The sequence below is a fragment of the Globicephala melas genome, chromosome 20 (assembly GCF_963455315.2).
Source record: "Globicephala melas chromosome 20, mGloMel1.2, whole genome shotgun sequence".
Lineage (NCBI taxonomy): Eukaryota > Metazoa > Chordata > Mammalia > Artiodactyla > Delphinidae > Globicephala > Globicephala melas.
In genome coordinates, this window is record NC_083333.1 from 19,382,311 (window position 1) to 19,398,054 (window position 15,744).

General features: G+C 67.4%; 1 protein-coding gene across 6 annotated transcripts in view; it reads right to left on the reverse strand.

Moving 5' to 3' along the window:
• LLGL1 (LLGL scribble cell polarity complex component 1) overlaps positions 1-14,766 on the reverse strand; it is a 19,956-nt gene extending 5,190 nt beyond the window's left edge. The window contains exons 1-22 of one of the 6 annotated variants that reach the window (XM_030861219.2): positions 14,631-14,766; positions 11,432-11,529; positions 9,506-9,587; positions 9,280-9,410; positions 8,122-8,280; positions 7,868-8,030; positions 7,645-7,780; positions 7,353-7,407; positions 7,080-7,234; positions 6,789-7,012; positions 6,552-6,619; positions 5,344-5,497; positions 5,166-5,270; positions 4,480-4,772; positions 4,172-4,319; positions 3,943-4,090; positions 1,976-2,271; positions 1,356-1,620; positions 1,140-1,254; positions 871-983; positions 562-682; positions 326-413 (exon numbers count right to left, since the gene is read on the reverse strand). In XM_030861219.2, the coding sequence (XP_030717079.1) occupies positions 335-413; positions 562-682; positions 871-983; positions 1,140-1,254; positions 1,356-1,620; positions 1,976-2,271; positions 3,943-4,090; positions 4,172-4,319; positions 4,480-4,772; positions 5,166-5,270; positions 5,344-5,497; positions 6,552-6,619; positions 6,789-7,012; positions 7,080-7,234; positions 7,353-7,407; positions 7,645-7,780; positions 7,868-8,030; positions 8,122-8,280; positions 9,280-9,410; positions 9,506-9,587; positions 11,432-11,529; positions 14,631-14,711 (3,189 nt within the window). In that variant the 5' untranslated portion in view covers positions 14,712-14,766 and the 3' untranslated portion in view covers positions 326-334. Of the gene's footprint in view, positions 1-325; positions 414-557; positions 683-870; positions 984-1,139; positions 1,255-1,355; positions 1,621-1,975; positions 2,272-3,942; positions 4,320-4,479; positions 4,773-5,165; positions 5,271-5,343; positions 5,498-6,551; positions 6,620-6,788; positions 7,013-7,079; positions 7,235-7,352; positions 7,408-7,644; positions 7,781-7,867; positions 8,031-8,121; positions 8,281-9,279; positions 9,411-9,505; positions 9,588-11,431; positions 11,530-14,630 lie in introns of those variants that run through there. The other 5 variants (XM_030861218.2, XM_030861216.2, XM_030861217.2 and 2 more) reach the window with 5 other exon arrangements.
• Between the last annotated feature and the right edge of the window lie 978 nt (positions 14,767-15,744).

Here is a 15,744-nt window from a genome sequence, read left to right on the forward strand (position 1 = left end):
CTGTGCAGGGAGAGGCGGGGGGCGGGGCAGACCTACGGCCTCAGATTCGGGCCTGGGCCGGTCAGCCTCGGGCAGCGCCCGATCTCGCACACCTGGGTGATCTCACCTGCGAAACAGGCTGACCAAACCCATCTGAGCCCCAAGCTGCCGTTCCCCTAGGTGGTTTGGCCTGGTCTCGTTCCAGACACCAGCCGTGTTATCTGGGGGCTGATGGGCTGGCCCTGCTGGGGAAACGCCTCCCCGGGCCTGCCAGGGTTTTGGGTGCAAGACCCGGGGGGTGGGGGTGGGGGGCTGAGGCCGCGCCGAGGGGACCAGGGCCCCGCACCTGAGTGCCTCATCCAATCAGGATGGGGCAGGCTCGGGCCTCGTCCTCTGACAGGTTCCGCAGGTTCTTCTCAGATTCCTCCGAAGAGCTGTGGGGAGGGGCAGCGGTCAGCGGGTCTGGGGTCAGGCCCTCCGCGGCCCTCTGTGCCCAGCTGGGATATGAGGCTGGCTGAAGGGTGGGGGGTGGGAGGCTGGGAGCCAACCAACCCCCTCCTGTGGAGCCAGCCACCTCCTCACCCCAGGAAGTCCTTCACATCCTCCACCGTCACGTCCCCTGTCGTGTCCAGCGTCGTGTCGGCACTGGTGGCTGAGTCAACGGACGTGGGTGAGAGCGTGGCCTCAGGCAGCTCCGGGGTGTCTGCAGAGAGGAAGTGATCAGGCCCTTCTCAGGGCCCCGGGGCAGCCTCCACACCTGGGGCCCTGGTCCTGAGTCCAGCGCACAGTGGACCACGGCACCAGCACACGGACCCCCACCCTCTCGTGCCCAGCATGCCCTTTCCCCAGCCCCCTCAGGGGCCGCATCCCGCAGAGGCCCTCCCTCCTCACCAGTTCCCTCGCTGCGGGTGGGATCGGGGCTTCCGCTGCGGCTCTGTGGACCCAGGACGACGCCAGGGGTCCCGTTAGCCTGGCTCAGCTTGGGCGACTCTTGGGGCCTGTAGCTGCAGAGATGGGTCTGTGCTGGGGACCAGGGGCAGGTGCCTCATGGCTCGAGGGCCAGGCCCCCACCCTCCCACTCCTGAGCCCTGGGACCAGAGAGGGGTGACACTGGGGATGGCAACCCTGCTCCTTGCTCCAGGCCCCACCCCTCCACGCACCTGGCACGCATGGCATCACGGGGCCAACTGATGTCCAGAGAGCAGAGCGGCTCCGTGATGTTCCGGGCGCTCAGGGAAAAGCGCTCGAACTCCGACGGGGAAATCAGGTAGAACCCTAGGGGTGGGTGGGAGGGGAGCAGAGAGCATAGTGAAGGGCCTGCCCCCTCTTCCGGAAGCCCTGTGAGCGGCCCCTCCCCTGCCGTCCGGGGCCCTCACCCTGGCCGTGTCGTGTGAAGACGCAGGAAGCGATGCCACTGATGTCCTCCTTGCGGATGCAGGCATAGTGCACCTGGGGCCGCAGGCCGGGCACCGAGAACACATGCACGTCGCCCAGGTTGGTGAGGCAGGCCAGGCAGGTCTCGGCGTAGTCCTCGCAGGCCACGCTGGCAAAGGTGGCCAGGGCCACCTTGCGCACGCGGCAGCCCTCGTGGGCCGTCAGCTTGAACTTGGTCTTGGCGCTCACTTTGGGCAGCGTGAACACCTGGAGGCGGGCAGGGGATGGCCACTGAGCAGAGCCTGGCCCGTCCTCGCCCCCATGCCGCCACCCAGCCCGGCTCTCCAGCCCCACCCGCTTCTCTGCCCGGAAACCTGCCAGGCCCCTCCCGCTGTGGTGGAGCCAGTCCCGCCGGTTGGAAGGGCAGGGGGCCGGGACCCCCCACACCTGGAGCTCTGGGGGGGTGGTCGAGGTCCTGGGGGCCCCCGGGGTTCCCCGGGGCGTCGCTGCCGGCTGGGGGCTCTCGGGAGGTCTCAGCAAGTGGGCGTAGGCGGGCAAGCGTCGTCAAGGGTCTGGCGGTGTCCAGGAGACGGAAGCCCCAGGGGTCTCTGTGTCAGCTCACCTTGAACTGCTCCTCAGATGCGATAAGCACAGCGTGGCCGCCCTGCATGTCAGGCGCCTGTGCCAGGTCCCTTGAGGCCTCGTAGGGCTCCGGCAGCGGGCGGCCGCGTCCATCCAGCACGGCCACGGCCACCACGGGTGCGCGGTGCATCAGCTGTACCTCCTTGCCCAGCACGGCCTCCACTGCCCGCTCGGGCCGCCTGTCACTGTTCGCCGCTGCCGCGGGCACCTCCAGCGCATAGGCAAACACGGAGCCCGAGTTGGTGCCCGCCCACATGGTGGGGCCGTGGTGGGCCGCTGGGGGACGATGGGCTGGTGAGGCAGGCACGTGCCTCCCCTCCCCGCCCCTCCCGATGCCCTGGGACCCGAACTGGTTCTCTCCAGCCCACACCTCCCTGGTGACCTCGGCCAGTCCTCCTGCAGGCGCAGGAGTGACCTCTAGGGCACCTCCGCGGGGATGTCAAACTGGACCCTGACCTCTCAGACCCGCCCCCCCCAGCATCCCGGGGATGCGGCCCCATCGCGGAGCCACGACTCCCCTACGTCCATCACTGGTCCTGCCGCAGACACCGAGCCTGCCATCCCGTGCAAGCTCAGGAAGAAGTGGAAAATCGGCTAAAAACGCACAGGCGTGGATGGACCAGGCAGTCACCACTGTGCACCTTTGATGAACTGGTGACCTCAGCAGCAACCACGGTGGGGGGCGGAACCGGAGCAAAAACTTAGTGAGCAATCAAAGCCACGCTTGCCAAAGCCCAGCTGGCTTCTCGGGGACACTGGAAGCAGGCCAACCAAAACCCCGGGGCTGCCGCATCCAGACAGTGGGAGGATCCACCGGACAGAGGGATGCTCCACAAACACCACCAGGCGTGAGGGCTCCCCTCCCAGACGGAGACGGAAAGACGCATCAATGACAGCGCCACGTGCAGACTAGCTGGACACTGACCCAACCCCAAAAAGGCGTTTCTGAGATGAACAGAGCCGCCTGTGGGCCGAGTGTGACAGGAAAACTCTAGCTTCAGCGTCAATGCTACGGCGTGCGACTCGGGCACCCTGGCTGTAGGTTATATCCACCAGACGCACACTGAGCTGCTCACACAGGGGCTTTCACTTAAAATCCCCGAGACACGACAGATGTGCCCCATCATCAAGTTAAACCAATCAGCAACTCCGTCCATAAACCCGACCGCATCACTGCCCTCTGCAGGACCCTCAGGGGCTCCAACCGCTCGGGGTCAAAGCCAGCTCCTCGGGCTTCCTTGGTAGTGCAGTGGTTAAGAATCCACCTGCCAATGCAGGGGACACGGGTTCGAGCCCTGGTCCGGGAAGATCCCACATGCCGCGGAGCAACCAAGCCCGTGCGCCACAACTACTGAGCCTGTGCTCTAGAGCCCGCGCGCCACAACTACTGAAGCCCGTGTGCCTAGAGCCCGTGCTCCGCAACAAGAGAAGCCACCACAATAAGAAGCCCACGCACTGCAACGAAGAGTAGCCCCCGCTCGCCGCAACTAGAGAAAACCCGCACGCAGCAACAAAGACCCAACGCAACCAAAAATAAATAAATAAATAAATTTATATTTTAAAAAAAAAACCTTACTATATATAAAGCCAGCTCCTTGGCTAGGCAGCCGGAACCCACACCTCCCGGGCCCGTCCTCTGCTCCAGCCACGCTGCCCGGGGTCTCCTGACACACGCCCACCTCAGCCTCGGCGCTGCGGCCCACACGCCCCCCCAGGACCCGGGCTCCCGTCTCCGCTCGGGTCTCCGTTCACCAACCCCACCGTCGGGCTGTCCCGGGGGCAGCTGTGGGCCGGGGCACCCTGTTGCCAGCGCAGCCCAGCACTCAGCAGGCAACACTTTCCAACCTTCCGGGAGGCGCCACTCCACGCCCGTTTCCCAGGCGGCTGACCGGAACCCGGGCCACACCACCCAGGGCCACCTCCCCAGCACACCCCTCCCGGCCTCACCGTCGCGAAGGAAGGTGTCGGCGAAGTAGAGGCAGCGCACGACGCCCGAGAGGGAGTCATCGGCCGAGCGGGGCTCAATGCGGCGCTGCACGGGCGTCACCTCCACGTCGTGGGGGCCGGCCTGCTCCGCCAGCTGCGCGTTGGCCTCCTGCAACTTGAGGGGCACGAGGCTCGGGAGCCCGGCCTTCCCGCCCGTCGCCCCACCCGGCCGCCCAGCCGCCTGGCCCACCTTGCTGCTGGCGGCAGTCGAGCGCTTCTTGCCCGAGACGCGGCTTTTGCGGATGCGCCGGAAGGACTGGCGCAGTGACTTCTTGAGCGACTTCACGCGGGACAGCGGCCCCTCCATGGCCAGGGAGTCGTTGGGGTGCAGGGTGCACCTGGGGGCGCAAGTGCCGGGCATCAGGGAAGCCCGAGCCCCAAGCCCGCCCTCGAGCCCAGCCACCAGGGTGCCTAACTTCCACCAGCAGCGCCTCCTGTGAGGCTCGAAAGCACCCCCCACCTGCGCCCCAGCAAACCTCGGGAGGGGCCCGCACGCACCTGGCCAGCACGGGGCTCCTGCGCAGGTAGTCGAAGAGGCCAAAGCCGTGGCTGGTGCCAAAGGCCACAAGGCCCCACTCAGCGTGGAGCGTGACGGCAGTGACGGCAGCCGGCGGCAGGCACTGGACCAGTGCGCGGGGCTGGAAGCCGGCCGGCCAGGGCAGCGGCCCTGTGCGTGGGCTCAGCCGCTCGTGGCCCTTCCACGTGAAGCCCTCACGGTCCTGGAGGAGGTCCACGCTGGCCACGCCCACCGCCTGATCCGACGGCTCATCACTTAACTCCAGCACCAGCACCTGAGGGGCGGGGGGGGGCATGGGGCGGTCGGCACAAAGAGGGGGCCACCCGCGCCCCACCCGAGCCTCCGATGCCTCTGCCAGGGTGGTCCCAGGATTGTCTCCAGTGCATCCTCTGAATAAACACTTACTGGACGCCCACTGTATACCAGGGCCCTCACTGAGCAACACGGTGGCGACCAGGACCTGCCAGCCCTGCCCTCCCGGGGCTCATCTAACACCTGTGCTCCCACCCCAGCCCCAAGCCTCTGTGGGTCCCCACAGCCCTGGCTGGTCCCACCTGGAGCCCCGTTCCCACCTCTGGGTTTTTGCTGCTCCGGTCCCTCTACCACCCCACCAGACCCTCCAGAAAGCCCCCCAAGACCCGCAGCCCTGGGGGCGCCGTGGCCCTACCTGGCCCGCGGTGCCGGCCACCACCATCTGGGCGGTGTACTTGCAGAGCGCCACCTTCTGCACGCCAAGACGTGGATCGTCGCTGTAGGGGTCGAAGCAGCCCACCTGCAGGGTGGAAGGACTGGTGACACAGGGCGGAGCCCGGACCAGGCTCCCCGGAGCCAGGGGAGGGGCCCACCTTGCGGAAGGGTGGCCAGTCGTCCTCGGCGGCCTGCGCCAGGCTGTCGGCGTGCTCGCAGTCTGTCTGAAAGAGGCCGGCGGTGCTCAGCTTGTAGAGCGGCCGCAGGGCCACGCCGGAGGCGTCCCAGAACCGCACAGTGCCATCCTCGTGCCTGCAGGGAAGGTGAGGTCAGGTCCCAGGTCCTCCAGCCCCCCGCCCCCTCCAGTCATCCAGCGACCACGCACTGGGCACTAAGTGCCTAAGCCAGACACTGACTAGACTCCCACTGCACACAGCAAACAGGAAGTACCAACCATACAGGACACGTACTGAGCGCCTACTGTATGCCAGGCCACATACAGCAGGTGCTGGGCCCTTCCCTGCAAAGAGGGTGAGAAGGTGCGGAAATGATCACCAGAAATGATGAGCAGGAGGTGAGGGGCGGGTGACGCAGGGAACAGAGGACTACGGAGGTCCTGCCCCCAGGGGAGCCTCCAGAAAAGGTGACCAGAGAGGCAGTCACAGAGCGGGGGGATCGGCTGGGGCAGGGGCAGCAGCAGGAAGCCTGGGGAGGCCGGGAGGAAGCAGAGAGGGAAAGGGGGGAGGAGCAGACCAAACTGGGGTGCAGCCTCAGGACACAGCTGCAGAGTCCAGGTCACCGGCGCCTGGGTGGTGGGGGGAGCCCAGAGCCAGGGCATGAGGTGAGTGAGGCCGTGGGACCGGGTGGGATGGCTCCGGAGGTCCTGAAAGCCACGGTGAGGAGTTCTCACTGGAGCGGGGCCGCTGGAGTCAGAGCCCGAGGGTCCCAGCACAGGCGGATGGCAGGGGCTGGGCAGGAAGTCAGGGCCCGAGTCACCGGGCACGTCAGCACCCGCCAGGCCCAGGCTGGGCTCTCGGGCACCTGCCCTGTGCAGCTCGGCAAGGGCCAGCCCAGATTTTCCAGTCCCGGGGCAGGCTGAGTGGGTGGAGCCCAGTTTCGGGCTAAAAGGAGGGCTGAGCCTTAAACCAGAGTCTAGAGAGGCTTCACCCCAGTGCACCCTGCGGGAATGGGGATGACCTGGTCCCACCAGGGGCCGGGCCTGAGTCAGCGAGCAGGTCAGCTCCCACCAGGCCCAGGATGGGCCCTCCCGCACCCGCACGGGCTGCGCCAGGCCCTGCTCGCCCACACACACACACTCACACCACGCGTCACAACTGGGCTGAGCCGGGGACACGTGTTCGCCTACCCGGTCAGCAGCAGCCCTCGCTGGGTCGGCTCCTGAGCCAGGTTCCGGCCCCCGGTGATAGGCCAGCTCTGAGAGACGGAGACAGAGACGGAAGCAGAAGATCAGGACAAGCATCTTCCTCCTCTCACCCCAGGAGTGGCATCCAGGGCACAAAGTCCCTCTGAGCTCCCCACATACACCTGCCACACCCCCATCTCAGGCGCGTGCCCAGGCAGCACCCTTCCTCCGGGCACACACCGAGGCACCCGAGGCCGGCTGGGGGTTCTGCTGCTCGCCAGCGCTCACGATGCGGGCCCACAGCTTGGCGGGGACGTTGGCGACGTGGGCCGAGCAGGTGATGGCGGACGAGTGCAGCGGGGCCAGGTATGGGGCGGGCACGGCCGGCCAGCCGGGCGTCTGCAGGTCCAGCACCACCAGCTCCTCTTCGAGCAGCACGGCCAGGGCCTGGGGCTCGTCGAACTCTGCGGGACGGGGTGGGTGAGTGCAGCCGCAGACACACGGGCACGGGGTGGGAGGGCAGGTACGCACCGTCCTCGGGCCGCGTGCTGTGCACCGTGAAGAAGTCGATGACGCGGGAGGTGAAGTCCAGCGTCACCAGGGTCTCGGCCTGGAGCACACTCACGCAGTGGCGGTCGCCATAGCTGGCGCGGGGCATGCCACCGCTGAAGACGATGAAGTGCTCACTGCTCGGGGCGGAGGAGCCACGTCAGCCACCAGAGGGGCCCCGTGGGGACCAGGAGAGCCTCCCCCAGCCCCGCCCTGCGCTCCCGCAGCCGGGCGTGGCCCCGGCGCACCACCTACCCCGACGCACAGTTTCGCCACAGGATCTTGCTGATGGCTTTGCAGGGGAAGGGGCCTGGGGGGTAGGACAGCATCAGGCTCACCGAGCCCCGGCCGCTTCTCCGTTCTCCTCCTGCCTCCAACGCTCCCACCTCCCGAGGGAAGGCACGCTGCCCGACAGCCCCGGGGGGGTCTCATCTTTGCGGCTGGGCTCAGCCCCGCCACCTTCTACAAGTCCTCCCAAAGCCCCCCACCAAGGCCAGTCTGAGCTCAGGGTCACTGCCGACCTTGCACAGGCCTCCCCGGCACTCACCGTAGGGCGTGGTGGCCACGGTGGGCTGTGTCGTCGGGGAGTCGCCGGCGTCCGTGGCCCAGACGGCGTAGCTGCCGTCGCTGTGCGAGCTGACCAGCGTGCGGCCACTGCGCTCCCAGCACACACTCTCCAGCTGCTGCGGGGCGGGGTGGACGGGCGTGAGCGCAGCAGCTGTGAGCTGAGGCCCCGGCACAGCCGCCGGCCTCCCCCCTCCGCCACACACCTGGTTCCCCAGGAAGATGCGGTCAGCACACCGCGCGGCCCGGTTCCAGATGACCAGCAGGCCTCGGCTGTAGCCGATAAGGATCTTGGTGGGGTCCCGCAGGTGTCCCTGGAGAGACTCCACGGGGCCCAGGGCCTTCCCGCACCGGTAGTCGTCAGGCACGCTGCGGGGGCAGAGGGGAGGGGGGCGTGGGGGGTGAGCCGGTGGCAGCGCGCCCGGTGGACGGGGTGCAGGGAAGCCGGGTGGCCTCTCACCTTCGCAGAACCTCGTCCGGGCCAAGGGTCTGCCCCTCGAGCAGCGTCAGGGTGGGAACATCCAGGAAGAAGACGCTTCCGCCCTCAGTGCCCAGGGCTGCCAGGTCACCGGCAGCCACCAGCAGGACCACAGTGATGCGGGCGAGGCTGGGCAGGCCACTGTGGGGGCCGAGGGGAGGGGGGTGAGGGCAGGAGCCCATCCGCCGGCTGAGGAGGGCGTGGAGGGGGCTGAGCCGCTACCATCAGCTCACCAAAGCCCCTCTGCACTCGCCACAGCCCCAGAAAGGGCACGGTGGTGGCTGCGGACGTCGTAATTAGCTCGCTCGGTTATTCATCAGGACATCAGCAGGGACAGGGATAAAAATAGGTCCCCAGGTCTTGGAGAAGGGCCCCTGAGCTCCTCCCACCCACCAAGAGGGGAAGGCAGGAACCAAGCCCCACCTGGGCCAGGACCAGAACCTTCAGGACGCACGGCCCCCTGAGCCCCACTCAGGAAGCCCCGCCCCCAGCCCATGGATGTCTCCCTGACTTGCAGGAGGGCCCTGGATCGCTCCCCGGGAATCCATCCTGGATTAGGGTTGGACACGGGGGCGGGGGGGAGGCAGGGGTCATCTAGCCCCAGTCCAAGCCCAAGCAGGACGAGCCTCCTGCGGAGCTGCACAGGCACCTTGCAACCTGAAGGACTCACCCGCGCTGGCCATTTCAACAAGGGCTGCCGGGCCAGGAACCAAGGGGCCCCGTACTCTCTCCCCAGGGGTCCAAGCCCATGCTGCCACCCCCCTGGGGCACCTGCCAGCACCTCACAGCCCAGCGGGACCCTCCTTTCCCCGACCTGCCCTTTCACCCAGGCACACTGTGGCCCATCGCCCCGCACCAGTTGAGGGCCCAGGGGACCTGTGCTGATGTCAGTTCCTGCCCCAAATGCCCCTCACCGGGCTCTGGACACACTCTCCCGTCCCGTGTCTCCTGGGGCCCCAGTGGTCCTGGAGCACAGACTGTCCCTGCTCACCTCAGACTCTACCAGGATGCCCACCTGACGCCTGCCAGGCCATCAGACGTGCCCCCTGAACCCCAGCCCCGGGGCGGCTTCCTGTCCCCCTGCCCCTCCACAGGCTCGCCCCACATCCAGCAGCCATCCCTGGCCGAGTCCCCCAGTACCTGGCACCATCAAAGCCCGGGCGACTGGGTGGCTGGTGGTGGAGGGCTTCCTCCAGGTGGGCGCAGCCGTTGTGGTGGACGACCTCCCAAAGATGGAGGCTGCTGTCGTCCAGCAGGGTCAGGAGGCGGCCCTGGCAGGTGAGTGAGACCAAGACTGAGCCGGTCTGGGGCAGGGGGCGGGGCGGAAATGGGGTTCACGGGAGCCAGTGGCAGGGCCGAGGCTCACCTGGCCGGGCAGGAAGTGCATCTGGGTGACGGTGGCCGCGTCTCGATGCAGGCCCGTGAACTCCACGCCGGGGGCACCATAGCTGAGGGTGACGGGTCAAGGGCGGAAAGCAGGCACAGGCTGGGAAACCACGCCTCCTCCTCCCAGGACCACTCTGAGGGCCCTATCCAATGGGCCTGCCTATCCAGGGGCCTCCCTAGTCCACGGTGCTCCTCGCCGCAAGGAGCACCGTCTTGCACCGCCACTCGACACGCAGGCTCGCTCGGTCCTGCAAGTCGGTGCTGCTGCACGACCTTCACCTCCTCATCTGTAAAAGGGGCTGGCGACTTGCACTCCCACCTCGCGGGGCTGACGCAGGGCACGTGAGGGTAAAAGCGCCCCCCGCACACACGGCCCGGGCCCGGCTCACGGCTCTGCGTCAGCCTCTCCGGGCTGTGTGCACAGGAGCCGGCCCCGCACACCGCATCACACAGGCGGAGATGCCAAGCCAGGCACAGGAAGCTCGGCCACAGGCCGATGCCAGCTGCAGGCCAGGAACCCCATCTCCTTCTGGGGCAGGCAGCCCCCACTGCAAGGGGAGAGGCCATGGAGGCTTGGAGAGCTTAGGTGACCTGCTTCCAGCGCCCAGTGTGAGCGCCAGAGTCCCAGCAACCCCAGGCTTCACAGTGGACGGGCAGGCCGAGGGGCCCCAGGAGGGAGGACTGGGCAGGGGTCAGGGACGTTGCCTGGAGACAAGGCAGGAGCCGTTGCCTGGAGCTGGAGTTGGGATTCCCTGCAGGAGCCGGGAGGACACAGACAAGGGGACAAAAAACAGGGCAGGAGCACTGGGAGGGAACCAGGGTCGCCAAGGAGACGGGGCCAGACCCCGGGGGGTGGGGGGTGGGGGGGCCGTGGCCCCTGTGGCCAGCCTCAGTTTCCCAGCCCAGGACTCAGGCCGGAATGGTCTGGGAGGGGTGGGGGGCCTCGTCCCCCTCTGAGGCTGTCTGCCTGCCTGTCCTTTGTGAGCACGAGAAAGGCCGTGCCACCAGCAGAGACTCCGCCGGGACACAGAGGAAGGGGCTCCGGGCCCACAGCACACGCGGGGCAGGACAGCGCCGTAAGACGCAGAAGCAGCGGGCCAGGAAGTGGGACCCCTCGGCAGGCGGCCGGGGCACCGGCCCCTGCGTGCCCACTGATGCCTCAGGGGCCCACGGGAGGTGGGGGCACCCAGGTCCAGCCGCTCTCCCTGGAGTCGACAAACTCACAACTTCCTGGCCAGTGCCCCCAGCCCCTGGGTGGGGAGACCCCGTGCCACCATGCAGTGGCTGGCCAGACCCTGCCCCTGGGGCCCCACCTGAGGGGCTCCCCCCGTGCAGCGGGGCTGGGATCCCCCACGGCAGGAGGGAGGCGTCCAGCTGCCCGCCTCCCCCCACACCCGCCCTGCGCTCGCCGGAAAATGCCCCTTTGTGCGGCTCACAGGCCCATTGTGTGGCGCGAGCGTCCAGGTGCGGGCCGCGCGGCGCCCACCATGCCGAGCCTGGTACTGCCGCAGCGCCTCGGCTGGACACACGTGTCTTCACACTGGCACACGTGTGTGTGCCCGGGCACCAGGGCAAGGCCCGCCGTGACCCTGGCCCACCCACCACCCTTGCTGGGGACCGTGTGCAACCAGCCCCGGCCCACCTCCCCAGTCACAGCTGCTGGGATGGTAACTGCCAGGTAACTGGCTGGCTGAAAGGCAGCGCGGCGCAGCCGGGGCCCCCGCGAGCTGAGCCCCATCGTCTCTGTGAGGAGGCGTCTCAGGGCAGCAGCTGCACCAGCCTCCACCAGGGTCCGGGCAGCTCCCGTGGCCTCCCAGCCGGGGCCCTGCCCCAGGGGCCCGGCACACGGGGAGCTGCAACCAGGACATTCTGACGGGCTCCGAAGGCCGCGGCCCACAAAGGATACATCTTGACAGCCCCAGACCGGGTGCCGATGGCCATGATGCGAAGCTCAGGGTCAAAGGCCAGGGCGCTGGGCTGGTTGGGGAAGCCATGCTCCACGGTCTGCAAGGAGACGAGGGCATTGGCACAGGCACGGCCCACCCACCCCAAGGCAGCCTCCAGGCTCTGCCACTGCTTCGCACCCATGCTCCGGGCCTCAGTGCCCTCAGCTGCGAAACGGGTAATCACAGCTCCGGTGAGGAAGGGCCTGAAACCCTGGCCCCGCCACAGAGGCCCCCCCCGCCCCGGTCGAGGCCCCGTCCCTCTCTACACTCGGGTCCACCCCACCGTGCGCAGGGTTCTGAAAACAAACAGAACGGGGCTCGAGAGGAGGCGCAGGCACAGAAGTGAACCCCGCGGCCCCACAGAGCAGGGCTCCGCACCCCACTCCTCCTGGCAGACTGAAGTGGGGTGTGGTCCCAGGCAACCCCCAACACAGGCTCTGACGGGTGGTCAGAGGCCAGCAGCCAAGGCCAGCTAGGCAGAGGCTCTCGAGCGCCACGCCGACCCGGGGCTGCTCCCCAGCCCCAGAGACAGGGAGACTGGAGCCCAGAGAGAAGGAACTTCCTGCCCAGGCCCCGAAGGTGTCACGCACCTGCCAGACTTGGGTTCCCACCTGGAAACTGGGAGACGTGACTCCCTTCCCATCCCTGGTTGGGATGGTGGGCAGGGGGCTTGTGCACTGGGGGTGTCAATGCAACGGCTCCCACCAGGTCCCCAGCTCCCGGCAGGGCCGGTCCCAGTGCAGACCAGCCCTGGCTCGCCGCCCCCCCCACCTACCCAAGGAGCCCCTAGTCAACCCCGAGGCCTGGCTGGGGGCCCTCCCTGGGAAGCCTGCACCCTTGGGCCCCCAGCCCCCTGCCCTCAACACCAAGGTGGGACACCCCATGTGGGTGCTGGTACCCCCTGACCACTGCATCAGCAAGACACAAGTTTTATAAGGAACCCTGGTCCCCAGGCCTGTGGCCCCAGCCTGACTCCAGCCTCACCCCATCCGGGCAGGGACTGAGCCCTCTGAGCACCTGGCTTGGCCTTGGGTGAGTCACAGCATTGACCAAGCCTCGGCTTCCCATATGGGCACTGGTGAGCCCACTTGACTGGGGTGGGCTGGGGAGCACCGGCACCGCCATGCCCACACTGGACCTGACCGAGTCTGGCGGCCCACTCCTCTGCTCAGGACCTCCGGGGCTCCCAGCTCACTCCGAGTCAAGGCCAAGTCCCCTCCACCTGGCTCCTCCCACCGGCCCCCAGCTCACTCGATGGCCTTCCGCCCTCCTCCAATCTACTAGGACCTCTGCATCTACAGTCCGTCTACCTGGAACGTGCACGGTGGGCTCCTTCCCACGGCTCAGAAGACAACTGCTCAGAGGCCCCCTGCGCTGGCCCAGCAGCCATCGCTCCACACCCTCACCTGCCTGATTTCACCCACGGCACTGACCACCAACCAAACCACTGGAGGCCGCACACTTGCCTCTCTTCTTTCGGCTTCTCACTATCTCCCCAACTAGTACATCAGCCCCACCCCGATGCGGTATTCGTTAAACTGATATAGAGTGGACATGCCACAGGCAACTTGTGGGCAGGGCTGGGATTTGGACCCAAGACTGAGTCCAAAGTCCAGGTTCACCCTGGACCACCACCCCCTGCCCATGCCCCACCACTCGGGAATCTGGGCCTATTTTCTAGTGATCACCTACCAGCCCCTCCTCTCTAGTGACCCTCTGCCCAAGACCACCCCCTCCCACCACTGCTGCCCACTCAGAACAGGGCCTCACCCTCCTTGGCAGGGAGACCAGCTTCTGCCACCAGGCGCCAGCCAGGGGGAGCAAGCCTCCCTTCCACCTGTCTCGGGTCCCCACTTCACACCCCGACTCCCTGGCTGAGGAAGTGATACCTGAGCACTACGCCTGCCCCACCATCACTGTCCTCTCATCTCGAGGGGGCTCATCCTCGGCCACTCAGCACAGGAAGGGGGACACCTCAGAGCCCCTGGGCACCAGCCTCCTCTCTGGGCCCCTTGGCCACCAAGTCTGAGGGTCCTGGCAGCCCCTACGCCACCTGGAAAACCCCGCCTACCCTGAGAGGCAACCCAGCCTCGGTCACTGCGGGACCGGTCGCCCCAGAGCTTCCTCCTGGACCAGAGTCTCCTGGCAGCCAGGTGGGGACCACAGCACCCCTCCCGAAGCCCCTGGCCCTCAAGGCTAAAGTCAGATCCCACTGACAAGGGGACCCAAAGACCAAGTGCCCCAGCTCACTCTGACTTTGGGCACGTGGTCAGCCCTAAACCTCAATTTTCTCACCGGTGTGTGAGCATAATGACTCTAGGCCCCAAGAGCAGCAAGGGGCCCTGCGATCAAAGGGCTTGGGTGTAAAATTGAGGCCAGAAGTGACACCCCTGGGGAGAGTTAGCAAGGGGCAGGCTGGGGCCTCTCTCAACCACACACCAGCGCAGGGGAGGCGGGGCTGAAGGCAGCCCCTTTCCCGTGGCCCCTCTGGCCCTACCCAGGAAAGAAAGGAAGGAGCAGCCCTCCGCCCCCACCTCCGCCTTGGCTCCAGGAGAGGCGGTGGGTCGGCTGCCCCTGTGACAGAGCCCACAGCAAGGAGGACAGTGGCCCTATTCCATAGCAAGGGAAACTGAGGCCCCGCGATTCGAACTGCAGTTGAGTAAACGGCCAGGCATCCCCCGCTGGAGCCCCCGGCGATGCCGGGCAGAGCGCAAGCCGGAGCCCCGGGCGGTGGGGGAAAGGAGGAGAGGAACCGGGAAGGGATTTCCCAGCCCCACCCCCCAACATCTGCCTCCACTCCGCACCCCTCCCCACCGGCCTGGGTGCGAAAGCAAAACAAACCGGGCCCAAGGGCTGCGCAGGGGCGCCGAGGGGTCCCCGAGAAAGAGATAAAGAGACAAGAGAGTGGGAGCCGGAGCGAGAGTTGAGAGCCGCCCGGAGACACACGGAGGCGGAGAGGCCCGCAGGGAGAGGCCGGCGGAGTCCAAGGCGCGGAGACAGAAGCAGGGGAGCGGAGAGCAGAGACGGAGCGAGGCTGGCGCGCGGCTCGGGCAGAGCAGAGCGGGGCGGCCGGGCCCAGCGTGCGACCCCTCCCCCGGCCCGACGTGGCTCCGGCCCGGTCCCCGCCCCCGGCCAGCCGCCCCCGGCCCGCCGCCGCACCTTGTGGAAGGCGAAGAGCTCCTGCTTGAGCTTCTCGCGCTGCGGGTCGGCGCCCTGTCTGCGGAACCGAAACTTCATCATCTTGCGCCCGGCCGCCCGCCGCCGCCGCCGCCGCCCGCACGATGCGCCGCGCGGCCCCGCAGGTCCTGAGGCGCGGGCGCCAGGCGCGGGCGCGGTGGGGCGGGTCCTGCAAGGGGCGGGCCCGCCCAACGGACGTGCCTCCTGGCCAATGGGCGGCCCGCGCGCCGCCCGCCCCGCCCCTGCCGCCTCTCGGTGGGCGCCCGCGAGCACGCCCGCTGCGCGTGCGCTGCGCCGCGGGGCCTCCCGGGACTTGTAGTCCACGAGCAGAGCTCTGGCGTGGGCTACTGGGAACGAGTTTTTGAGGCGAGGCGCGCGTTCCCCCATTTGGAGGAGGCTTTTCCCTTCTTGCAATGAGCGAGCGACGCGCACACTCAGGTAATGAGGCAGCCCCGTCCCGAAAGCCAGGAGAATTCTGACAGGGGCGACTCCCTGGTCCCCGGCCTCAGTTTCCCCATCTGCGCCATTGGCCCGGTGATTGACGAGTTGTATTATGTTTGACCAGTTTCACGGGACACCACTTGGACCATCCTCCAGCGCGCCAGAGCACCGCCCACGCCACGCTCCTGGTCCCGCTGGGTGGTCAGTCAGGATTGCCCTCCTCCGCCCACAGCCCCCTGGGGAACAACTATATACATCCTTCAGGATCCGACATAAAAAGCTCTGGTGGCAGCACGGGAGATTCTTAGGAGCGCCATCAGCTAAAGAGAGGGACAGAGACCCAGTGGGGAGAAGAGGCCGTTCCTGGGGAGCTGGCATTTGGTCCCGAGATTGGATCCGGGCTTCTCCGACATGGGGGGAGGGCCTCCCTACGCAGGGAATGGTGTATAAGCAAAGCTGCACCGCCTCCACGCTGAGGGACGATGGCCTGTCCCCACCCACATCCCAGGCCTCCTTTTCTCATCTGGACAGTGGCCTGGAGGCTGAACCTTTCCTTCCGAGACCGAGAATAGGCTGCCCTGGGCTCAGGGTCCCAGAAGCTTAGGTGGGGCAGGTAGGCCTGGCCAGACCCCACCAGCTGTGTCAAGGGAGGCAC